Genomic DNA, 25,106 nt, shown 5'->3' on the forward strand with positions numbered 1-25,106 from the left:
TATTTTTATATTAAAAAAATCAATCATGTTACTATTTATTTTACCATTTATTTTGTCTTTATAATTAAAACTCAAAATTTTCAAATCATTTTCATTATTTTTTTTTAAAATTAAACCGAAGACACAAATGAGACATGAAATACGGGACAGCAAACGTGGAGCCACAAGTTTAGGGCTCTCTCGATCCATTTATAAGGGAAAATGATTTTTATACACATTTTTTTCTCATTTTGTCATTTATGTTTATTTTTGAATTTTAATTATTTTCTACTTTCTTCGGTTTATGAGTCACAAAAAAGTAACGGTGTGGTGTGCATGAAAGAAAAAGTGTGAAAATTATTTGTTATTTGATATTTGTTTAACTTGTGACGCAAGCAAAAGAGGTGTTATGTTGCATGTCCCATGGCAGTCTTCTTCAGGAGTCAATTGTTTAGTGTTTATAAGCCACTCCTCCTCCTCTCTTCTACGTTTAAGTCAATGGAAGCTTTGATAATCAATCATATTACCATTTTTACTGCTCAAAAAGATGGAAAGAGGAGAGAAACGATGGTTTTTTTTAGCATGAGCTCTTTTGAAAAGTGCTTTTAAATGATTGCAAGCATTTTTAGATAAAATTTGTTTGAAGTGCTTCTTCACTAGTTCCAAAAACATTTTTTTTTCAAAAGCGCTTTCAGTTATTTAAATGCTCGTCTGAAAGTGCTTTTGAAATGATCAAAAACACTTTTATGAAAGTGCTTTTGTAACCAATCGTTAGTAAAAATGCGAGTGAATCATGGAAAAATACTTTAAGTGCTTCCTACAAGAAGCGTATAGCTGGTGCTTCTTCAATCATGGAAAAATAATTTTATCAAAAATGCTTTCAATCATTTTAAAAGTACCACCAAACAAATCCTAAAAGCACTAGTCATATAACTTGTAAAAATTCATAAACACATAAATTTTAAAGTTAGGTAGAATTAGTTTTTTGGTTGAAACAAGTTTGACATTTTCGAAAAGTAAATGTGGCATTCTTATCAAAATGTGGCATTCTTATCAATAGAAGTAGATAGGTCATGACTCATAAATATCAAAATTAATAACAGAAAAAGGAAAATATAACAAAATGCTGAAATGCTTCTATGAGTTTTTTCAATCCCGAAAGAGTATCCGATCCCCTTAAAAAAAAAAAAAAATATATATATATATATATATATATATATATAACCATTGTTATATATCAATACAACCTTTACAAAAGGCAATCATTTATTGGTTATTCTGGGTTCGATTTAGATTCACATAAAAGTTGCAGCTGTTGCTGTTGTCGCGTACAATACAAGTGCCTTTTTTTTAATTTAATTTAAAAAATAATTTTCCATTTCTTGGCCTATTTTATTTTCCTGAAATGTACATATTCACCTGCATGTACAATATAAGCTAATTCCTTTCTTGCTCTTTCTACCTCCGAAATAAACGGGCTTCTCAGAAAAAGAAAAAAAAAAGCTTCTGTTTCCTTTCATTTGTCTCCTAAATATCTTTTTACAGCGTGTTTGTTCGATCCCATTGCTGTCTAGAAGCTGCTCCTGAATTTTATGGGCTGTTTTTAGTTACATGGTGGAGGAGAACATACAAGTTTCTTGCTGTTTCTTCAAGCCCAGGTACATATCATTTCTTCATTTTATTTTTCCCTTGTTTTTCTTTGGTTTTTAATCCAATTTTTCAAATTCTATTGGATTAAAAACTGAATGAGAAATTGGGATGTGTTGGGAAAAGTGCAGCAACAAAAACCCATAATTTGTTTATGTGATTTTGTGTTTTTTTTTTTTGTTGAAGATGGGACTGATTGGTAGAGCTCTGGTTTGTTGTTGTGGAAACAGGGCAGTGATTTGGGGTGGAGGAGAATTCAGAACCAGAGGTGTGAGATAGAAGACGATTTCGAAGGCCTTGGCTTTGCTGGAATTCAGGGGATTTTAGTTTGAATTTCTTTGACTTGGTTTGAAGAAATGATGACTGTTTTGGATCAAAACTTCAATTTTTGATCTGGTTTTTGCCGGAAAGAAGAGGAGAATTTCTTCAATCGTTGGTGTTAGAATTAGCTTGTGGAGGACAGAGAGAGAAAGACGGGGGATATTTTTGTAACTTACTGTAATGGAGGCAGAGGCGGCCTCGGCTGAGCAGCCGCAGGCGGCGGCGCAGCCAACCTTGCCCCGGAAGAAGATGACGAAGCAGCTAACAGGAAAGCGCGATGACACGCCTTTGCATTCCGGAGCGAGGTCAGGAAGCATGGCGGTGGTGATGGATATCCTTGAAAATACAGAAGAGGGTGCGTTGAAGGAGTTATTGACAAAGCAGAACTCATCTGATGAAACAGCACTATATATTGCTGCAGAATATGGTTATGTTGATTTGGTCAGGGAGATGATCAAGTACTATGATCTCGCTGACGCCGGAATCAAAGCGAGAAACGGGTTTGATGCGTTCCACATTGCTGCCAAACAAGGGGATATGGGTATGTCTACGGTCTACCATGAGACCCTTCGGTTATTTTTTCATTTTTCGTGTTATGTTGTTTTCGGTGGCGGATTAATGTTTTGGGTTTTTTGCAGATGTGTTGAATGTGCTTATGGAGGCTCATCCGGAATTGACCATGACGGTGGATCTATCAAACACCACGGCTTTGCACACAGCTGCGGCGCAAGGGCATATCGAGGTGGTGAACTTTCTGTTGGAAGCAGGAAGCAGCCTGGCAACCATTGCTAAAAGCAATGGCAAGACCGCGCTGCATTCTGCGGCGAGAAATGGTCATTTGGAGGTTCTGGTAGCGTTTTTGGACAAGGAGCCTGGTATCGCAACACGTGTGGATAAGAAGGGGCAAACGGCACTTCACATGGCGGCTAAGGGGCAGAATCTTGAGGTGGTGGAGCAGTTGATTAACGCAGATCCTTCTTTGATAAACATGGCGGATAACAAAGACAATACCGCATTGCATATAGCTACTCGGAAGGGTAGAGGGGAGGTAAACTGACCTTTTCCCTGACCACTATGAGTTTTCATGTTTTATTAGTTGAGTAGAATGCATCATAGCAATAAAGATTTGCTTTCAACAAAATTCTTAGCCTATAGAGTATGTTCTGGAAAAATAGTAGTCTTGTATAAGCTTACGCTTCTTTTACCTTTGATTGGCTCATCGGATGAATTTATGACCCCCTTTACCAAATTACAGAGAGATTGTACGTTTCAATCTTACGAGCATAATGCTGTTTATATGTGTGCAGATTGTGAAGATGCTACTCGAACACAGTGAAACCAACACAAGGGCAGTAAACAAGTCTGCAGAAACTGCCCTTGACACTGCCGAGAAAACTGGGAACTCGGACATTAAAGCTTTTCTCCAAGAGCGCGGTGTCCAGAGTGCTAAAGAAATCAAGCCACAAGCAAGAAACCCAGCTCGAGAGCTGAAACAAACGGTGAGTGACATCAAGCACGAAGTCCACCACCAGCTAGAACACACTCGCCAGACCAGAAGACGCGTCCAAGGCATTGCCAAACGCCTTCACAAAATGCACTCGGAAGGCCTCAACAATGCCATAAACTCAAACACTGTCGTGGCTGTCCTCATTGCCACGGTCACCTTTGCAGCAATTTTCCAAATCCCTGGCCAATACGTTGATGACCCTGGAGACATTCCCAAGGGGCAGTCACTTGGCGAGGCAAACATTGCTCCCAAACTCGCCTTCATAATCTTCTTCATCTTCGACTCCATTGCGCTTTTCATTTCTCTTGCTGTCGTGGTGGTGCAAACTTCAGTGGTGGTAATCGAGAGCAAGGCGAAGAAGCAGATGATGGCGATCATCAACAAGCTGATGTGGTTGGCTTGCGTGCTTGTTTCCGTGGCATTTTTGGCGCTCTCTTTCGTTGTGGTGGGCGAACAGAAGTGGCTAGCAATTGGAGTAACAATCATAGGAACTGTAATTATGGCTGCAACTTTAGGGACTATGTGTTTCTGGGTAGTTAGGCATCGGATTGAGGCGAAAAACATGAGGAGCATTGGGAGAACATCGTTGGACAGCAGATCGCGGTCGTGGTCGTTGTCTGCAGTAATGTCTGAATCTGAGCTCCTCAACAATGACTATAAGAAGATGTATGCAATTTGAAACTACTTCCACACACACACCTGCCACATTTTTTGGGTTCTTGTTTTTCCCAGCATTGGGCCAAACAGGTGTAACTACTATAGCATTGATCATTTTTTTTTTTTGGAACTATTATTGCCACTTTAAAATCTCATTCTGTGCTGTATTTTTTCTTTCTAAATATAGGAAGTTTGGAGTGCAAAATGAGAATGTTAAGTGCTAATAAAGATTCTCTTTTTTTTTCCTTCAGAAGTTTTTGGGTTTTGGTCAATTACATCAGATAAAAATAGAAATAGAGATGACAATTCAAACCATTAAACTCGATAATCGTGGATAATGTCCGAGTGGAACGGATTTGGGGATGAAAATCAGTTATATTTCGAATATGAGGAAAATTGAAATTTTACCCATTATGGTTTCAGATATTGTTATAGGGGTTTCCGATTTGTATCATTCTTCAAATCCGATCCGAATAATACAATTATATTCACCAAATTCATTACCTTGAGAATTACAAAAGTTGCATTTTTGTGAGAAAGTTCAAAAGTTTTGAATTAAAACCAATGAGAACTCAACGGTGCTTAAGGGAGAGATCAAACATCAACAAACATCATCAATGTATCTATTATATTATAATGAGAAAATTAATATCTATTATATTATAATGCATCAACTGAACGAATATATATTTTTGTTATTAACGAAAATGAGTTCCATTAACCGATGAGGAATCTGTTATCTGATGGGTATAGTTATGGATAATCTCCGATAGTTAATTTGCGGTTATGAATATGGTTGATTTTTATGGTTATTGGGATGGATATAATATTTTAGTCCCCAAATTGAATCATTGCCACCCCTAAATAGGAACAATGTAACCACCACCCCTAGCGATTGGGGATAAATTTCAGGCCCATATTCCACACAACATGTTTTGAGTTTGACTCCTAGTGCTAATAAATCACACAATGGTGACCATAAGAGCAACTCCAGCCTTGCTGGTTGCTCGGGCGTCAGGCGAGGAGAAAGGGCCCTCGGGCCGGTGGGAGTAAATCCAGCGGGGAAGGGCCCAAGTGAGGGTGGGAGGTCGAGCGAAGGGGGGGTGGGGAGTCGACGGGCCTGTGGCCCGAGGGTTTTGTATTTTTTTATTTTTTTTGTGTCAGAGAGAGAGAGAGAGATAGCTTTTGTAATTTTTTATTATTTAAACAAACATAAAAAACTATTATTTTTATTGCTTATTGCCAGGGGGGAGGGTTCCAAGGGTGGAGATGTAAATGACAATTACTGTTCATTAATGGTAATTACTATTCATTTAAGGCAGTTACTGTTCAATAGGGTGGATTGAATAGTGGATTGCCAGGGGGGAGGGCTCCATGGGTGGAGTTGCTCTAAGAGACTAAAATGCCTCCGTGGGTCTTCCCCTTCTCAAAAAAAAAAAAAAAAAAAATTGTCGTGACGAAGCCACCCACTGATAATTTTTTTTTTTTAAAAAGGAACAACGTGTCTAAGTTAAGAGAATATTGGCATTCATGAAGTTGACAAGAGGGGACAATCATAGTGAGACAATACATTTAATGTGCCCTTTAGATATATTATCGTGCTGAGTTTACTATTTAGACATGTGATGATAATAATTATTAAGAATAAAAATATGTCGATGTTCAAACAATTTAACTACTCCAACATTTAGACTATGCGTTATTGATTACAGTGTTAATCACATTTCATGTGAAAGTTTTGATTCACATTTGGTCCAAATATAAAGGTTGGTGTCACTTTTTATAAAATGACATAGTGGTGGAGTTAATATGGGGCAATGACCGTTACCTACCCCAATAACATATAAAATCCTCATTTTGAAATTTCGTTTGACGCTTATACTAGCTAAAGATAAATGAAATAAGGAGACCTTTAATCAATATTTTTTAAATTGGCACAAACAAAAACTACGTCGTTTGTGTTCTGTTTCACTTAAAAAAAAAAAAAAAAGAGTTTAGCATGCTAATTCTCAAACAAGCTGAAGACTTATCAAATACGCAAACACCTCCACTCAAACTTCATATCTCCTAATTCAAAGCTTCTCCAGTGTTCATGTTCCGTCAAACACCTTCATTGTACATAGTTGTATCACGGAATCCCAATCATATCAGTATTTTTCTCATCTTGGGTTCATTGGGATTTTTAGGATTATTGTGTTGAGTGATTGATATGAACTAACTTTTTGCAGAAATAAAATTATAAATTGGCAATTATAAGTAAGAGTACGATCAATTTTTAGAAGCTTTTAAATTATGACCTCGTTGTTGTGAATTTTGGCTCCGACATGATAATTAACATGTCAATCGCTTATGAACATGAGATGATAAAGATCTAACCTTATCTAAGAAAAACATGCCGATTCCTAAACAATCTGTTATTTAGACCGAACTAATTATATTACATTTATAGAGCTTAGATTAACTTGATATTAAACTCTAAAAGCGTCTCATTTTTATATAAAAGAAAAGCAATTAGCAATATGATCAGTAAACGTAATTTTATGGTTGACATTCAACTCTAGAAAAAAACACGAACACTTTGATGAATAATTGAGATATATTAGGAACCACATATGATAATGCAAATAGTCATTTGTCGAGGCGGCTGCCAAAATGGTCCCCTCTATTGTCCCCCAATTGCAAATAGGGGACAGTGGGATATTCTGTTGCAGGATGGTCCTCTAAATTCTTTTATTTATTTTCCTTTCCCGGATACCAAAAGAAACGAATATTATACAAATGGGCCTTCTAATGGGCTTCAAGCCCAATTTACAAAGACGCCCAATAGAATCCAGATTTTCCTGAGAAACGGATATTTTCCGGGAAGCCCAATGGAAACCCGTTTCAAAACGTCGAACCAGAAGAAAAGCACAAGCAAAGGACCTGTCTCTCTCTCGTCGACTCAGGGACGGTGATATCATATCACTGATATGGACGACGAATTGCTGGAACTGCAGAGGCAATTCGAGTTCGCACAGCAGGCGAAATCGAGCATCAGATTATCCGATCGAAACGTCGTCGAATTGGTCCAGAAGCTTCAGGAGCTGCATATCATCGACTTCGAGCTTCTCCACACCGTCACCGGCAAAGAATACATTACTCCCGTATACCTCTCTCTCTCTCTCTCTCTCTCTCTGTTTGTTTCTCGAGAAAATAGACGAGAAATTATCTAAAGAAACTTTCTTTACTTTTTTTATTTCGGTCATCAAACACGGCATTTCGGTTTTTGAATTTCATCGCAATTCAAATTAATATTGTGTTTAATTATTAATTATCGTGTTATTGTTGTTATTTTATTCGATACGATATTTGCATTTGTAATTTGAGTACTGGGTGTGGTTTTTGGCTTAAAGATTTGAGTTTGATGATGGTGGTGGTGTGGTAATGATAGGATCAATTGAGGAATGAGATATCGGCGGAGGTCGGTAAACTAGGGCGTGTTTCGTTGATTGACCTGGCGGACGCTACCGGAGTTGATTTGTATCATGTTGAGAAGCAAGCTCAACATGTTGTTTCGGATGATCTGGGGCTTATGTTGATTCAAGGGGAAATAATATCGCAATCTTATTGGGATTCTGTCGCCGAAGAAGTCAATGACAGGCTTCAAGAGTGTAGCCAAATCGCTCTGGCAGAACTTGCCGCGCAGTTGCATGTCAGTTCGGAAATGGTGGCATCTGTGTTGGAGCCCCGCCTTGGGACTTTGGTAAATACTTTCCCTGGTTTTGAGTGATTTTGGAATTGAAGAAAGGAAAATTATGATATGGGTTGTTCTCTTGATTCAGGTGAAAGGTAGGCTTGAAGGTGGGCAATTGTATACTCCTGCATATGTTGCACGGGTTACTGCCATGGTTCGTGGTGCTGCCAGAGGTATCGCAGTTCCCACAAACTTATCATTGTTGTGGAGTTCTTTACAGCAGTTGCTGCAAGAAATGGATGGAGCGAGTGGAGTGGCTGTAGAAGGTTCTTTTTTCCAGTCCCTATTTAATGGGCTTGTAAAGGAAGGACAGCTTCTTGGATCACTTCGCGCAGGAGTTCATTGGACACCTAATGTATGTGTCATATTCTTGTTTCATTTGGTTTCGGTGCTTCGATTTCATTGCATATGACGACCGCAGTAAAAACTGCATACTCTGATTAACATGGACTTCTGTAATGTTCCAGCACAAACTTGCAGAACCATTAGCTTTGTTATTACAGAATCACTTCCCATAGACTTTTTGGCTTTCTATCAAAGAAACATATATTCTTTAAAGCTGACTATATGTCTACATTATTTGTAAATTTCGTACAGGTCTTTGCCATTGCTCAAAAGGAATCAATTGATTCTTTCTTTTCACAGGTATGAAGCCCTTTTCTCCCTCCTATTTGTAAAAATGTGGTGTCCAAAAACCTTTAGATGCTTCCCGAACTTCAAATTTAACATGTACTCCTAATTACATGCTCAGTTATATGTTTTAGTTTCAGCCTCTGATTTGGCCTTTTACTTTTCTTTTCAACAAGTGTAGTATATGTGGCATTTAGCACTATTTTTTGTATGTGTAGAGTGTCAAGATTACTGGTAGCTTCTCAGTTCAAGGCTTTGGACCTTTTCAATGAATTTGTGGTTTTGTGGTTACATAATTTTCTGGGAAACCAAAGTTCAATACATTTTGTGTGGTTTCGACCATTTCTTTTTGGTTTGAAATAGGGAAGAACATTCTTAGATGTTGATGATTCTTTCTTCTGACTTGTTCTTCAATTTCCTGCAGAATTCTTTCATTAACTATGATGTTCTGCACAAACTTAGAATTCCTCAGCCTATTCAGTTCTTGCAGGTATCTAATTGCTTTCATGTTGACGTTCTGATTTTGGAGCTTATAGGGTTTATATGTGAAGTCATTGCTTATTTCTTTTATTTTTTATGTAATTAAAATTTGTGGTTATGTACTTGAATTTAGTCCAGATATCCAGAAGGCATACCTTTGGTTACTACATTTGTTCACCCCTCAATGATTGAGATGCTTGATGCTGCTACGGAAGATGCTCTCGAACGTGATAGCTGGTAAACTTCTCTACTATTTTTATGAATACTTTACTTTTATATATGAGTTAATTTCATCACCTCTTAAAACTTTAGTACGAAAATTTATCACTTGACACTGTACCTTTTCTGTTTCTTACTCTTTGTGCCTCTAATTAGATAGCTTTCATGGGTGGACAAAGTGGCCATCTTATTATAGTGATAGTGCTGTTTCTTTTCTTTCGGGTTTGGAATTTTTTAGCTGAAGGCCATTTAATCTGTTGTTTCACTGAAATTCTTATAATTGAAACGGTACTTAAATTCATCAAGATATTTTTTGTGGAGTAGATAGATATAGAAAGCTGTTTTAACAATGTTCTTGGATGTGTTTCCATTATACTGTTATGTTAAGGTAGGCATTACATTTTTATTTCCTGATATGATTGGATGGAGCAATGCAGGATCGATTCTCTTTCTATACTGCCGATGTCCTTTGGGTCTCAAGATGCGTCTAAACTGTTGTCCCTTTGCCCTTCCATTCAGCAGGGTCTCAAGGTGCCTTTTTGATATCAAGTCTGCTCTTTTACTCATACACTTGATCTGTTAAAGTCTTATGTGCATCATCTTTTGCAGTCTGATAAAGCAATAATATTCGGGGACTCGTATGTGTTTAGCAGTGGCTTTATCAAGGTATGTCCATTGAACTATATATTAAAACTAGTTACTTTTAGGATCCAGGTCCCTGATAGGTATTTTTATTATCTAAGGTCTAATGGCTAAAACTCTTAAGTTGAGTCCAAGTAGGAAAGCAAAATGCTGACATATATTGCATACCCAAAAACAACAAAAGTTACAAACATGACATTGACATTTTTGCTATTCATAAAATCTATTCTGTTTTTCAGAAGCACGTTGTTTATTTGAGATCTATTGATCAAGACTATGATGATTATTGGATTTTACGAATGACAAATTTACAATGCAGAAAATCCATTGTGCATTTTATTTATCCAAAAAAACAATGTCTGACTAAGGGCATCAGGCTAATTAAATACGATTTTAATCACAAGTTTGCACATTTGCACCTGGTGTTTTCATCAATGTTAAACTGAATTACTTGTGAACCATCAGCCATAAATCTCTTATACCCTCCCTGTACATTTACAATTTCTTGCCTGAAAAGTGATTATTGTTAGAAATATAAATGAATTTAATTTGCCAAAAAATGAGCAAGAACCTGGTTTTTATATTTACTGTAGAAGTAAAGCTGTGGGACTCGTGGACTTTCTGACTTCTAGAGGTCTTCTTTGTGACTTTAAAGCATTTCTACACCTCTTTTTGGTTTATGAATTCTGATGCTTTGAGTATGTGTCCTCATGACAGGATGTGTATGATCTTCTAGAGAAAGAAATGGAAACCTTTAGTGTTTCAGTTCCTTCCAGTACTGTGGTGTCAGATGATTTGCGTGAGACAAAAATTGGTCATGACACAAGCAGGTCGACTGAGTCAAATGAAACTGTTAGTGACAGCAGCAGTAATAAACAGGCAACGGAGAAAGGATCAAAAAAGAAAAAAGGTAGAGGGGCTGGGAACATGATGACAGGGCCAGCTGAGAGTGAGCTGGACAACCAGGACAGTGTTCCTACGAAATCTAAGAAAAACCAAAGGAAGGGCAAGAATATCTCTTCCGGGCAGGCCACAGAGTCAAAAGCAGCTGCTAAGTTGGTGAAAATAAAAGAGGAAAATCTCAACGTCCCTTCAGAAGATTGGGTAATGAATAAGATTACAGTGCTAGTACCTGATTTTGAAGAACAAGGTCTGTTGATTCTGACTTCAGCTACTTTGTTCATTTAATCATTGAGACCTAATGCCATGAGTTTCGAACCCAATGTTGATAGAAGCAGTGGACTAATTTGATAGGTCTTGACGGTCCCCAAACGATTCTTGGACCTTTGGCACACTATTTGAGGCCTAAGTTAATCAACTCCTGGAAGGAGAGAAGAAAGGCATTGTTTACAGAAAATGCGGAGAGAATGAAGAACTTGCTTGATAATTTGCAAAAGAAACTTGATGAGGTAATAAACTCCTGCAAGGCTGCAACGACTATATTTTTTGTTCAATTCCTTAGTTCTTGCATTGGGTATTCTATTGGAGTATAAGAGGCATCTTTTAGTAAGGTGCTTTTTGGAACCTTTTAATTTAGAATCTTCCATGTGCTAAACTGCCTTTTCTTCCGTGCAGTCTTTCTTAAATATGCAGCTTTATGAAAAGGCTTTAGATTTGTTTGAAGATGACCAATCAACCTCAGTAAGTTTTCCCTCTAGTGATGCGTATTAAATGGTTTCAGTTGGTGATACAATGGACTAAAGAAGGCTCATCTATGAATTATGATTGACAGGTCATTTTTCACAGGCATCTGTTAAGAACAACAGCTACTACTATTGCCGACATACTTCTTCACAATTTGGTAGCTTTTTTTCATTGTGATCTTGTCATGTTCATGGTCACAATATGTACATGTATACCCATATTAAATGGTCACCATATGCATGTAGCTGAGCTGTTTCACGGATTTTAAATGATGGATACCTATGATGTAGGACATGCACAACAAATTGAAGAATGGAGTTGAAGAAGTTGCAGAGCCTCAAATTTCAGAATCTATTTCCCTCAATGCGGGAGAGAGAACTTCCATTGTAGGAAATAATCTACTACCTGATGTTAATTTTGACATTTCCAGAGAGTAGTTTGTCATTTTCTTTCATAAATATGAAACCTGTCAATCACGTTATCCAATAAAAAAAACTCAAGGTAAGCAAAAGTTTTATGGTCTTTGGTTTTTTGCAGGCCAAGAATTTTCCTGGATCTCTTTCAAACAAGGCTCTTGCTGTAGTTGAAGCATTGGAAGGAAAGGTCAGTTCTTATTTGGTAGAAACACGTTGACTTTTTGTTTCTTGGACCTATCTGGATCGATTAGTTACAAATCTTGTGCTAATATTTCAGTTTAATGTTGGGTATATAATTATTTATTTCTATTTTATTGATAGATATTCCTTTATACAGTGATTTTCATTTTTCTTAACTATTTTAGGTTGCATCCTTAGTGGATTCAGAACTTTGTTTCTGATTTCTAAACTCTTCTGGTTCTGCAGAGTTTGCATTCATTTTGTTATTATTATTTTGTATGTAAGTTAAGCACTCAACACCAGTTCAGTTTATAGATTGATATCTTAGTATCTGTTTCCATTTCTTTGTATGCAATGTTCAAGGAAGAGCTGATTATTTTTATCTCTGAAGGTTACCCATTATTAAATGAGGCAGTTGAAAGCTTGGAATGTTATTTTTTGCGGAAAGTTTTTGTTTAGTGGCAATTATTATAATTCGTATCTCTTCTTATCTGCGTGATCCATCTTATATACTTTTGATGAAATCAAGACTTTGTATGTATTACACTGTTACTCAACTCCGTCAACTTACCACAATGACTTCACATGTTGAATGTTCTACATGGCAGCGGGTGGAAGCATTCATGACTGCTCTAAGAGATATTGCAGAAGAGAGGTATTTGCATGCTTATTTATTTGTCTTTGTGATGGGTTCGTTGAAGCACTTATTTTTCTCTGAAGCTAATATAAACGTTTGGGTTTAAATTTTCTAGCGGCTTGCTCTTGAAAAAGCTTGACAAGAAATTGGAAAGAACGCTTCTGCATTCATATCAGAAGGTTTTGCTCTTGTATAAGGAATTGTCAAATCTATAATCCACAAATAGCTAGATGTGTAACTTGATCATATGGAGATGAAAATTTCCTTTTACAGTTTTCTATCTGTATCATTTTCAGGATTTGGTGTCTCAAGTTTCTGCTGAGACAGATCCAGTTCCTCTTTTGCCAAAAGTTGTTTCCCTGATTTACGTTCAGGTTTGTTAATTTTTGTTGCTACCAGATTCAGTACAATACATGCATTCATGCTTCGTGGTGCTTATCCAGTTTAGTAACATGAATTTTCATATGTAGTTTCACCATAAAGCTCTTCAAGCACCTGGAAGGGCCATCGCTGTTGCTGTTTCACGGCTGAAGGTACGCTTTTTATTTATGAAGGGAGCTTTCACTGCTAACTTCTCCTACAAGTTGAACATATTTGCAGTATGTCTAGCCAAGATGATTATCCTAGCAGTATAGTTTTGACAAGATATTACTATATATCTCCATTCTTTTCAATAAATTATAATACTTGATCCAGTTAGCAGCTGGGAGAAAAAGAAAGAGACAAGATATGGTCGTTAATTTTGGATTTTATTTATTTTGGTGATGTGATTTGCTACACAAGATCTGTTGAGTAGTAGGTTCCAATATTCAAGTCACCATAGAAACTGAACTTAAGGAACTGAAAGCAAGGAATTGTACCCTTACTAGAAGAGTTCCTACGATTAATTTTTTTTTTTTCATTTGAATAAAAGGGTACAGTAGTAAACATAAACAGTCATCCTGCCCTTTTTTCTTGTACATCCGATTAAAGGAAACTTCCTATCTTCACTCTTAAACAAAAGACATCACATCTCCCTATCCTGTCTTATTTTCCTCAATAGAAATCATCATCTCATTTTTTTTCCGTATTGAACGCCCAATCAATGTATAAGGACACATCAGCTGCTCTGCTAATTGCTTCAGAGAGAACGTTGCTGGTACTTTGCTATTACTGAGCTCCAACGATGCTCTGGCTCCCTGTATTTGTGTGCATATTGTTTCCAGTATTCTGTTCCTATTAACAACACAACTTTTTTCAGGATAAACTGGATGAATCAGCCTTCAAGATCCTGACAGATTATCAAACTGCAACAGTGACACTGTTAACGTTAATATCTGCTGCAAGTGTAGAGGTGAGCAATTATTTTGCGGTTTTCTAGTCAGATACTTGGTGTATGCAATGATAACAATTGATCCATAAATTTTCATCCCTGAGCCAATATTTTATAGCACTTGAAAAAGTTTTTCTTCAAGGGCAAGTGGCTCTCTACCACAGTGGTGGAGAGGAGTGTTGACCTTGAACCATGACGTGAGTTCGAATCCCATCGGCTCCCTAATCTAACAAATCTATCATTTGACCAAAAAAAAAAATCTTCAAGGAGTTCATAAATGGTAGAGTATTGTATCATCCGATAAAATGTGCAGGTTTACCCTTAAATTTTCAAAATTTCTTTACTGTCTCGTTGAAGTATTAATTAATCTTATGCTATTAACCGGACTCATTACTTAATTTAATGTGTGTTTGCATCAGGAAGAAGATTGTTCATCTGATAGACTCTTGAACAGAAGGGAGCTTTTGGAGACTCAAATGCCTGCACTCAAGGGCCTGGTCTTACGCACCTCACAATCCTGACTCTGACTTGAAATCTTGTTTCCGAAAATGAAATGAACCTCTGAAAACACAGTGGAATGCTTCAAATTAGAGATTGGCGTTCATATATTAGTGTTTAAATATCATTACTACATCAATATCTTGTAAAAAAGAAAGATTATTAAGAAAGGCTTAGAAATTAGTAGATCCCTTGTGGGGGTCAGTCTTGAATTTGTTATGGATGCTACTTCAGTTTTGGTATGACTTAACATTAAAGAACTGAGAAATTTTATGTTCTGAATACAAATGGCACGCCCGGACCGGGCTTCGGTGGGTGGAAAGTAACCCCACGTCTGGAAGAGATTTTTCAATATTTTCGAAACACATAGCGATACACTAGAATACAAGTAGTGAGACACTTATGTTAAAAATTTAACAACTTGCAAAATAAAACTTCCCCTCATTTATACAATGACACGTGATATACCACCTATATTTCAGGTACATTTGGCATTGTGTTGAGAATATTAAAAATGATGATGATTTGTTCTGGATTCATTTTCATAAGGATTCGACGTGATCATGGAGTGCCGGCTGTCGACTACCTGACGCCCTCCCCCTCCTCCTTCATTTCTTACTAATTTAGTCGCAATCGCTAACAAACAATCCATCACCCAAACAAAGACTGGAAAACAAATGAAAGGGCCAATAATAATATAAGACCTTTTATTTTATTTTTTATTATTGGTTGAGGAAATTGAATAATAGTGCATAGCAAAATAGCGCGTAACACGGTGTAGAAAATAAATTAAATCATTGCAATAATAAATATGTAGTGGGTAACTTCAACAACAAGGCATAGTAAGTAATCTTTTTTTTTTTGACATAAGTACAATATCCATTAATAATATAGATTAAGAATGCAACATCCAATAAAGATTAAGAATGCAATTTGGTTTAAAAGAACATATCATTCATGGTCATCACACTTCATGTTAAATACAATATGTATATGTTCTGGAATGGCAAGATTCACAGTTTTCATTTGATAAAGGATAAAAGTGGCGTTTGTATTTCTTTTGGTCGAGGCTTTGACATTTTTTGTGGTTGAAGTTTGAATTGTGATTGATAGTGATTTATCAAATTGAATTTTAACTGGTGTTGACTCGATTTGATTTAACTTAAAAAAATTCTTTAAATATAAATAGAACTGAGTTTGAATATAAAAAGAAAAATAATGAAAAATGATTTAAAACTTTAAATCTTAACCAGACACATTTTAATAACTTTATTTAATAATTAGAACGAATAATAATAATAATAAAATATTAACAAAAATGGTCCCCACTTGGCTGGTTGGCTGCCTTGTAGCCACGCACGCCAAAAATTGGGTTGTTGCCCTCCTTTCATTGAAGTGCAAGCCATTTTAATTAAATAAAATTATTAGGTTAGTTTAGGTTTGAAGAATCTTTTTCGTTAGAACTCTCTAAATAAAATTGGACAACTCAAGCCTAATCTGAGTTAGGATTGGTTAACCATCCAATCCGTCGCCGAATTTCTTAGACTGAGTCACAAGGTCATAAATAATACTTGACTACAACTTGGCCAATTAACAGAATATCTTATTTATAATCGAAACTGTTATAACTATAAGCACAATAGTTTGTGAAAAAGTCAAAAGTGTTTTTGAGAAAAAGTCAAAACTGTTATAACTAAAACTTGGCAACCAGTTATCAATAAATTATAACATTTGATCCAGTTAGCAACTGGGAGAATAAGAAAGAGACAAGATATGGTGGTTAATTTTGATTTTTATATCTTTTGGTGAATGAGATTTACTACTCAAGATCTGTTGAGTAGCATGTTCCAATATTCAAGTCACCATAGAATCTAAACTTTTTAAAGTGAATTTATACTATCTTTGGACGAGGGAGATAACTTGAAATTTAGATAAAAGTCAGAATTTATAAATTGACATGCATCAATTCACTTGTTTAGATTCATTAATATAGAAATTTAGAAATTTCGCGTGGAAAAGAAAAACTTGAAATTTAGGACCTCCTATTCCTAGTTTAAATTCAATGTAAAAAGATGTCATTTTCCAATTTTTACGATTAAGACTTTAAAAATAATGAATTTCATATCCAATTCCATTGTTCTGTTAGGTTAATCAAATAAGAAAATTTAGAAATTCTAGAAAATAAAACTCGTCATTTCATTTTCTGTTATTTTTTTAAATTCTTTAGTAAAATTAATTTTCTTCATCCAAACATGATGTCAAGGAACTGAACGCCAGGAATTCTACCCTTACTAGAAGAGTTCCTACGATTAATTTCTCATTTGAATAAAAGGGTACAGTGGTAAACATAAATAGTCTTGTCGCCTTTTTTTCTTGTACATCCGATTAAAGGAAAACTTCCTATTTTCTCTCTTAAACAAAAGAGAGTACATATCCTATCCACTGTCTTATTTTCCTCAATAGAAGTATCATCTCATTTCGTTTCCGTATTGAACGCCCAATCAATGAATAAGGACACATTAGTTGCTCTGCTAATTGCTTCAGAGAGAACGTTGTTGGTACTTTGCTATTGGAGCATCTACACTAGTTGGTGAAGGGCAACGGCAATTAGAGGGTAAGGGCAATAAAATTACGTTTACTTTTCACTCTAAATAGTAATTACCTTTGTGCAAGTTCACCAGTTTGGAAGGAGGAAGAGCAATGGCAAACTATTGACAAATATTTGTTTTAATTTTTTTATGAATGTGGGTGTTATAATTCCAATAAATAATTTCAAATACAAAGGAAAGTCAATGCATTACAACAAACATAATTAATTTTTAAGATAAAATCAGTGTGGCTCAATCTGTCTTTTCTTGGAATGTGTGGAACTTCCTCATCTTCCAAGGAAAACCTTCTTCTCATGATGCGATTTTTTCACTTCAAAAACATTTTGAAACTAGGAGATTCACTGTCGAGGCGTCAGGACATGATCTCCCGATCCTTGTCCTCTTGCCTTTCTTGCTGATTCAACTGTCTTTCTCTCGCATTTGCTTCATTTTTAGCCTTGTTTTGCTCATATGTTAACCTGTCTCATTCCATATTCAATGAATGTTGGCGAGCCAATTCATCAACGATTTTTGAATAATCATTACTCAAAGAACTCCCTCTTGCAGCTTTTTTCTTAGCAACCTTCTTACCAATAGGCCTTGTTATTTCTTCAGTTTGTGTGGCCGGTTCAATAGGGGTCGCCAATGGTGTCTCAAATGGGTTCTCCAATGATGACTCCTCAATAGTTGATTCGTGCAATAGAATCTCATTCAACTGAATTTGTGGACCAATAGGTTCATTAGTACGTCTATATGTTGTAAAAATGATTATTAAGAAAGGCATGGAAATTAGTAAATTCCTTGTGAAGGTCATTCTTGAATTTAGTCTGGATGCTAGTTAAGTTTTGGTAAAGAATTACGATTTTTTTTTTGTTCTGATACACTTAGCACTCCCTGGGGGTCTCTATAAAAAGTAATCCCCTATCCGTGGAGTGAAGTAAAAGAAATCTCTTACTACTATAAAGCCAGGGGCTTGTTTTGGTGAAACGAGGGTTCAACAAAAAGAATTGGACTAAAACTCCCTTGAAACAAAAAATAAATAAAAAAGACTAAAATTAATACTTCAAAATTCGTCACAAAAAGGAGTTTTATATATAGAGACAAAAACTTTTATTATATTTCAAGGAACTCTATTAGTTTTTAAATATGTCAATGAGACACAAAAGTATAAAAATAATTAAAGCCCAGCCAAAAAACATGAAAACGATATTTTAAAAAACCAATCACACCCCTAAGATTTTAGACTTTTAGTAGAACCCAACCCTCACAACTCTAACAAAATTAATATGTGTCATAAACTCAACCCATCTTTGATTATTTCTGCAGAATCAGTTTTGAAACTATATGTAGAATAAGTTTGCATGATTTATTACTATAATCAATTCAATCAATCTTTGACTATTTTTGTAGAATCAGTTCAACCAATATTCGACTATTTTTGCAAAATCAGTTCAACTCGTTCTCGACCATTTTTGCAGAATCAGTTCAACCCGCTTTCGACTATTTTTGCAGAACCAATTCAACCCGTCTTCGATCATTTTTGCATAATTAGTTCAACCCATCCTCGACCATTTGTAGAATCAGTACAACCCGTATTTGACTATTTTTTTTAGAATCAGTTCAACTTGTCTTTGATCATTTTTGCAAAATTAGTTTAACTCGTCATCGACCATTTTTTGCAGAATTAGTTCAGCTTGTCTTCGACCATTTTTGCAAAATCAGTTCAACTTATCATCGACCATTTGCAGAATCAGTTCAACCCGTCTTCGACTATTTTTGCATAATTAGTTCAACCCGTCATTGATCATTTTTGTAGAATCAGTTCAACATATCCTCAACGATTTTTGCAGAATCAGTTCAACCCATCATCGACCATTTGCAAAATCAGTTCAACCCGTTTTTGACATTTTTTGCAGAATCAGTTTAATCCGTCCTCGACCGTTTTTGTAGAATCAGTTCAACCTGTCCTCGACCATCTGCAGAATCAGTTAAACCCGCATCAACCATTTGTAGAATCAGTTCAACTTGCCTTCGACAATTTTTGCATAATCAATTCAAACCATCTTCGACTATTTTTGCAGAATCAATTTCAAATACATGTAAAATCAATTTTGTATACTTTTTTTACTTAAAAAAAAACATGCAACTTAATTGACTTTAATACTTTAAAAAAAAAAATGCAACTTTCTTATTCATGCGAGGGAGGTGAGAGTTACGGAAGAATCGAGAGCATCGTAGAGCACGAAATTGAACCAATTTTATATATTTTATAATAGAACCAATTTGTATAGTTTTAGAGGAATTAGTAAATGGGGAAGCCTATTTTGTGTTGGGTTGGGTTACATTGATTCTTACTTGGTATTTATAAGTTCTAAAGAATTTACATTTTTATCAATCAAATTAAGTTCAAAGTTAAGTAACATCCTCCTTCAAATTAAATTAATCACTGTATATTAATTTAATTTCCCTTATGCAGACCCCATCATGTGTTCAATCCTTTGAGAGTTCATTAAACAATGTCTAAATGTATAAGGATATAAGATTGACGTTTGTTTTGTAATTTGGTTTTTTTTTTTTACTTGGATCAATTTTTTTTATCCTTTTAAAAAGTTTGAGAGCATGTTTGATGTACCTGACGAAACAAATAAATTTGAAATAGGTTTTCCAAAGTCTCTTTCCCAAGTGTAAATAGAATTGTTTTAGTTTTGGTACTAGTCAACCTCAACTAATGATGGGAAACTCCTTTTTGCGGCAAAAAGGTGTAGATGCACAACCTGCACATAATACATAGTCTCTTTCAACCCCGAGAAATAAGGCGCCTAAGTGGCACGAACAACTCCAATACTTGAGAGAGAAATGTGAAAAGATACAAAAAATAAAGAGTATTTTCGTGAGTTAAACTCCAGAGAAAAAAAAGCAAATGATGTCATCTTCATATTTATTATTGTTTGTCTCTCATTGAAATGTTTAAAAAGTGTTGTCTCAATATAAAATTAAATATTAAAAGTATACTCTATGTGTAATTGCTTGTCTTTCATTTAAAATTTTAAAATAGTCCGACAGTGGATTAATTAATAACCTTATACTATTCCTGTTATACCCTAACAAAATGATAATCTCGATTAAAAAAAAAAGTTTCACGCGTGAAACCCTTCTATCTTCTTCTCCTACCTATCTCTCTTCTCTCTATCCCTCTCTCCCTTCAATCCCTCTCTCCCTTCTCCCCCTCCCTCTCCATCTACGCATTTTGTGTGAGTAGCAGTGCATATATTAGTATATTAAGATTAAGAATAGTATTTGGCTAAACAAGGAAAGATCACCTCATTATTATCAGATTTCTTGTCAGCTTCGATGAGAACAAAACCCTTGATGTGCTCAACAGCAAACGCAGAAACAATCTGTAGTTTGGCACCTAGTGATTGGAAGTCAACGAACATTTGCATCATACAGAAGGCTGAATGCCTCTCGCGTCCAACCAACTTCCCAAAACAGTTGATGCGTAGGGGAAGAAGATGGAAGGGGAAGAAGATGGAATGGGAAGGGAGAGAGAGAGGATGGAAGGGAGGGAGATGCGTAGGGAAGAAAGGGGATTGAGATGATTTGTTTGAGTGTAACAAGAATAATATTAAAGTTATTGATTAATCGACTGTAAAATTAATTTAAGAGTTTAAATAAAAAAGAACCTTACAAACCCTCAAAATGAGAACCTTAGATGAGCATTACTCGATCTGAGTTTAGCAGGAATTTGAACAATAACTAAAATTAAAGTGTGTAACTTTTCGTTCCCATTTGGGCAGTAAGTTTTCTTTCCTCTTCAAATTTACGATTTTGATTTCCTTTTTCTCCCTCCCTCTCTCCTTTTTTTTTTTTTTTTTCTTGAATGTTGGATTGGATTTGTATTCCACGTTGGTGTTTGCCTCACTCATATGCAGGCTGCAGATTTCTATTTTCGAGTTTGAATATAACATTATTTTATGGCTAGTCCTATGAGGATAGAGTAGTTGGAAGATAATACATGTGATAAAAAATTAAGATTTAAGCCTATGTGGTGAAGTATATTAGGATTTAGGCCAATGTGAGCCTCATGTGCTAACAATTAACGAAGAATTGATGAAATTTTTAATTTTTGGTCTAAATTCTAACAGACTTCACCACAGGAGCTTAAATCCTAAGTTTTTTTTTACTTCATGAGCTATTTTCCAACTACATTATCACTACCAAACTATTAATCTAATTAAACATTATTTTATTTGTTTATCATAAATTGGTGATTCCGATGACTTTTTGTAATTCATTCCTTACTAATTTAGTCACTATCACTTACCACTTGACAATCCATCACCCAGACAAAGACTAGAAAAGAAATGAAAGCGTTGAGCCAAGTATGGAGTAGAGTTTGTGGCCAATATTCTATAGCACTTATAAGAGTTCTTCTTCAAGGGTAAGTGGCCATTTATCGCAATGGTAGAGAGGAGTGTTGACCTTTGCATCATAACGTGAGTTCGAACCCTATCGGCTCCCTAATCTAACAAATTTATCGTTTGACCAAAAAGAAAAAATCTTCAAGGAGTTCGTAAGTGGTAGAATATTGTATCATCCGATAAAATGTACAACTTTACCCTTAAATTTTCAAAATTTCTTTACTGTCTCGATGAAGTATTAATTAATCTTATGCTAGTAGTCGGACTCATTACTTAATTTAATGTACGCAATCTCTGTTTGCATCAGGAAGAAGATTGTTCATCTGATAGACTTTTGAACAGAAGGGAGCTTTTGGAGACTCAAATGCCTGCAGTCAAAGGCCTGGTCTTACGCACCTCACAATCCTGACTCTGACTTAAAATCTTGTTTCCGAAAGTGAAATGAACCTCTGAAAACACAGTGAAATGCTTCAAATTAGAGATTAGCGTTCGTATTTTAGTGTTTAAATATCATTACTACATCTATATCTTGTAAAAAAGAAAGATTATTAAGAAAGGCTTCGAAATTAGTACATCCCTTGTGGGGGTCAGTCTTGAATTTGTTATGGATGCTACTTCAGTTTTGGTATGACTTAACATTAAAGAACTGAGAAATTTTATGTTCTGAATACAAATGGCACGCCCGGACCGGGCTTCGGTGGAAAGTAACCCCACATCTGGAAGAGATTTTTCAATATTTTCGGAACACAAAGTGATACACTAGAATACAAGTAGTGAAACACTTATGTTAAAAATTTAACTTACAAAATAAAACTTCCCCACTTATACAATGACACGTGATATACCACCTGTGTTTCAGGTACATTTGGCGTTGTGTTGAGAATATTAAAAATGATGATGATGCTTGAGAATTTTTTTTGTAATTCATTTCTTACTAATTAAGTCGCATTTGCTTACAAACAATGCATCACCCAAACAAAGACTGGAAAACAAATGAAAGGGCCAATAATAATATAAGACTTTATTTTTATTTTTTATTATTGGTTGAGGAAATTAAATAATAGTGTAGAGCAACTTAGCACGCAACACGGTGTAGAAAATAAATTAAGTCATTGCAATAATAAATATGTAGTGGGTAAGTTCAACAACAAGGCATAGTAAATAATCTTTTTTTTTGACATAAGTACAATATCCATTAATAATATAGATTAAGAATGCAACATCCAATAAAGATTAAGAATGCAATTTGATTTAAAAGAACATATCATTCATGGTCATCACACTTCATGTTAAATAAAATATGTATATGTTCTGGAATGACAAGATTCAAAGTTTTCATTTGATAACGGATAAAAGTGGCGTTTGCATTTCTTTTGGTCGAGGCTTTGACATTTTTTGTGGTTGAAGTATGAATTGTGATTGATAGTGATTTATCAAATTGAATTTTAAATGGTGTTGACGCGATTTGATTTAAAAAATTCTTTAAATATAAAGTAGAACGGAGTTTGAATATAAAAAGGAAAATAATGAAAAATGTTTTAAAATTTTAAATCTTAACCAAACACACTTTAATAACTTTATTTAATAATTAGGACGAATAATAATAATAATAAAACAATATTAACAAAAACACAAATTAATCAATTGTTGGTCCCCACTTGGCTGGTTGGCTGCCTTATAGCCACGCACGCCAAAAATTGGGTTGTTGCCCTCCTTTCATTGAAGTGCAAGCCATTTTAATTAAATAAAATTATTAGGTTAGTTTTGGTTTGAAGAATCCTTTTCATTAGAACTCTCTAAATAAAATTGGACAACTCGAGCCTAACCTGAGTTAGGATTGGTTGACCATCCAATCTGCCCTTGAATTTCTTAGACTGAGGCATAAGGTCATGAATAATACTTGACTATAATCTGGCCAATTAACAAAATATCTTATTTATAATCGAAACTGTTATAACTATAAGCACAATATTTCGGGAAAAAGTCAAAAAGTGTTTTTGAGAAAAAGTCAAAACTGTTATAACTATAACCTGGCAACCAGTTATCAATAAATTATTACATTTGATCCAGTTAGCAACTGGGAGAATAAGAAAGTGACAAGATATGGTGGTTAATTTTGATTTTTATATATTTTGGTGAATGAGATTTTCTACTCAGGATCTGTTGAGTAGTATGTTACAATATTCAAGTCACCATAGAAACTAAACTTCTTAAAGTGAACTTACACTATGTTTGGATGACGGAGATAACTTGAAATTTAGATAAAAGTTAGAATTTCTAAATTGACATGCATCAATTCCCTTGGATTCATAAATATAAAAATTTAGAATTTTCACATGAAAAAGAAAAACTTGAAATTTAGGACCTTGTATTCCCAGTTTAAATTCAATGTAAATAGATGTTATTTTCCAATTTTTACGATTAAGAGTTTAAAAATAACGAATTTTATATCTAATTCCATTATTCTGTTAAGTTAATCAAATAATTTTTTTTACAAATTCTAGAAAATAAAACTCGTCATTTCATTTTCCGTTATTTTACGATCAATTTCTCATTTGAATAAAAGGGTACAGTGGTAAACATAAATAGTCTTGTCGCCTTTTTTTCTTGTACATCCGATTAAAGGAAAACTTCCTGTCTTCTAGCTTTTAGACAAAAGAGAGTACATATCCTATCCACTGTCTTATTTTCCTCAATAGAAGTATCATCTCATTTGGTTTCCGTATTGAACGCCCAATCAATGTATAAGGACACATTAGTTGCTCTGCTAATTGCTTCAGAGAGATCATTGTTGGTACTTTGCTATTGGAGCATCTACACTAGTTAGTGAAGGGCAACGGTAATTAGAGGGTAAGGGCAACAAAATTGTGCTTACTTTTCACTCTAAACAGTAATTGCATTTATGGAAGTTCACCAGTTTGAGAGGAGGAAGAACAATGGCAAAGATGATTACTATTGACAAATATTTCTTTTAATTTTTAATGAATGTGGGCGTTATAATTCCAATAAATAATTTCAAATACAAAGGAAAGTCATTGCATTACAACAAACATAATTAATTTTTAAGATAAAATAAAATCATTGTGGCTCAATCCGTTTTTTCTTGGAATTTGTGGAACTTTCTCATCTTCCAAGTAAAACCTTCTTCTCATGATGCGATTTTTTCACTTCAAAAACATTTTGAAATTAGGAGATTGACCGTCGAGGCGTCAGGATATGATCTCCCGATCCTTGTCCTCTTGCCTTTCTTGCTGATTCAACTATCTTTCTCTCGCTTTTGCTTTATCTCTAGCCTTGTTTTGCTCATATGTTAACCTGTCTAGTTCCATATTCAATGAATGTTGGCGAGCCAATTCATCAACGATTTTTTAATAATCTTTACTCGAAGAATTCCCTCTTGCAGTTTTTTCTTAGCAACCTTCTTACCAATAGGCCTCGTTGTTTCTTCAGTTTGTGTGGCCGGTTCAATAGGGGTTGCCAACGGTGTCTCAAATGGGGTCTCCAATGGCGACTCCTCAATAGATTCGTGCAATGGAATCTCATTCAACAGAATTTGTGGACCAATAGGTTCATTAGTACGTCTATATCTTGTAAA

At 35.1% G+C, this 25,106-nt stretch overlaps 2 protein-coding genes across 5 annotated transcripts; both read left to right on the forward strand.

Moving 5' to 3' along the window:
* Positions 1 to 1,233: 1,233 nt before the first annotated feature.
* LOC103447766 (ankyrin repeat-containing protein At5g02620) lies at positions 1,234 to 4,316 on the forward strand. Of its 2 annotated transcripts, none has more exons than XM_070808639.1 (4): positions 1,234 to 1,637; positions 1,857 to 2,488; positions 2,586 to 2,995; positions 3,255 to 4,316. In XM_070808639.1, the coding sequence occupies exons 2-4, from the start codon at positions 2,128 to 2,130 to the stop codon at positions 4,131 to 4,133; spliced, it is 1,650 nt and encodes a 549-aa protein (XP_070664740.1). In that variant the 5' UTR covers positions 1,234 to 1,637; positions 1,857 to 2,127; the 3' UTR covers positions 4,134 to 4,316. The 2 variants fall into 2 exon arrangements, with proteins under 2 accessions (XP_070664740.1, XP_070664741.1); XM_070808640.1 differs by having other exon boundaries at positions 1,403 to 1,637; positions 1,813 to 2,488.
* A 2,656-nt stretch (positions 4,317 to 6,972) lies between these two features.
* Positions 6,973 to 22,116, forward strand: LOC103447767 (E3 UFM1-protein ligase 1 homolog). 3 transcript variants are annotated; one of them, XM_070808641.1, is made up of 20 exons: positions 6,973 to 7,254; positions 7,542 to 7,853; positions 7,933 to 8,199; positions 8,442 to 8,489; positions 8,899 to 8,964; positions 9,088 to 9,191; positions 9,611 to 9,704; positions 9,783 to 9,839; positions 10,533 to 10,965; positions 11,070 to 11,224; positions 11,391 to 11,456; positions 11,548 to 11,616; positions 11,750 to 11,845; positions 11,997 to 12,062; positions 12,664 to 12,710; positions 12,808 to 12,871; positions 12,989 to 13,066; positions 13,163 to 13,225; positions 13,933 to 14,025; positions 21,819 to 22,116. In XM_070808641.1, the coding sequence occupies exons 1-20, from the start codon at positions 7,081 to 7,083 to the stop codon at positions 21,918 to 21,920; spliced, it is 2,454 nt and encodes an 817-aa protein (XP_070664742.1). In that variant the 5' UTR covers positions 6,973 to 7,080; the 3' UTR covers positions 21,921 to 22,116. The 3 variants fall into 3 exon arrangements, with proteins under 3 accessions (XP_070664742.1, XP_008385190.3, XP_070664743.1); XM_008386968.4 differs by lacking the exon at positions 21,819 to 22,116 and adding an exon at positions 14,424 to 14,817; XM_070808642.1 differs by lacking the exons at positions 9,783 to 9,839; positions 21,819 to 22,116 and adding an exon at positions 14,424 to 14,817.
* Positions 22,117 to 25,106: the final 2,990 nt, after the last annotated feature.

The sequence above is a fragment of the Malus domestica genome, chromosome 11 (genome assembly GCF_042453785.1).
Source record: "Malus domestica chromosome 11, GDT2T_hap1".
NCBI lineage: Eukaryota > Viridiplantae > Streptophyta > Magnoliopsida > Rosales > Rosaceae > Malus > Malus domestica.

Excerpts from the sequence above, each read along its gene's own strand:
- LOC103447766 (XM_070808639.1), top strand. The coding sequence starts at position 2,128 with ATGGAGGCAGAGGCGGCCTCGGCTGAGCAGCCGCAGGCGGCGGCGCAG. Across the intron at positions 2,489-2,585 it reads TGCCAAACAAGGGGATATGG|ATGTGTTGAATGTGCTTATG; the intron begins GTATGTCTACGG and ends GGTTTTTTGCAG. Across the intron at positions 2,996-3,254 it reads CTCGGAAGGGTAGAGGGGAG|ATTGTGAAGATGCTACTCGA; the intron begins GTAAACTGACCT and ends ATATGTGTGCAG.
- LOC103447767 (XM_070808641.1), top strand. The coding sequence starts at position 7,081 with ATGGACGACGAATTGCTGGAACTGCAGAGGCAATTCGAGTTCGCACAG. Across the intron at positions 12,711-12,807 it reads AGAGATATTGCAGAAGAGAG|CGGCTTGCTCTTGAAAAAGC; the intron begins GTATTTGCATGC and ends TAAATTTTCTAG. Across the intron at positions 12,872-12,988 it reads TTCTGCATTCATATCAGAAG|GATTTGGTGTCTCAAGTTTC; the intron begins GTTTTGCTCTTG and ends TATCATTTTCAG.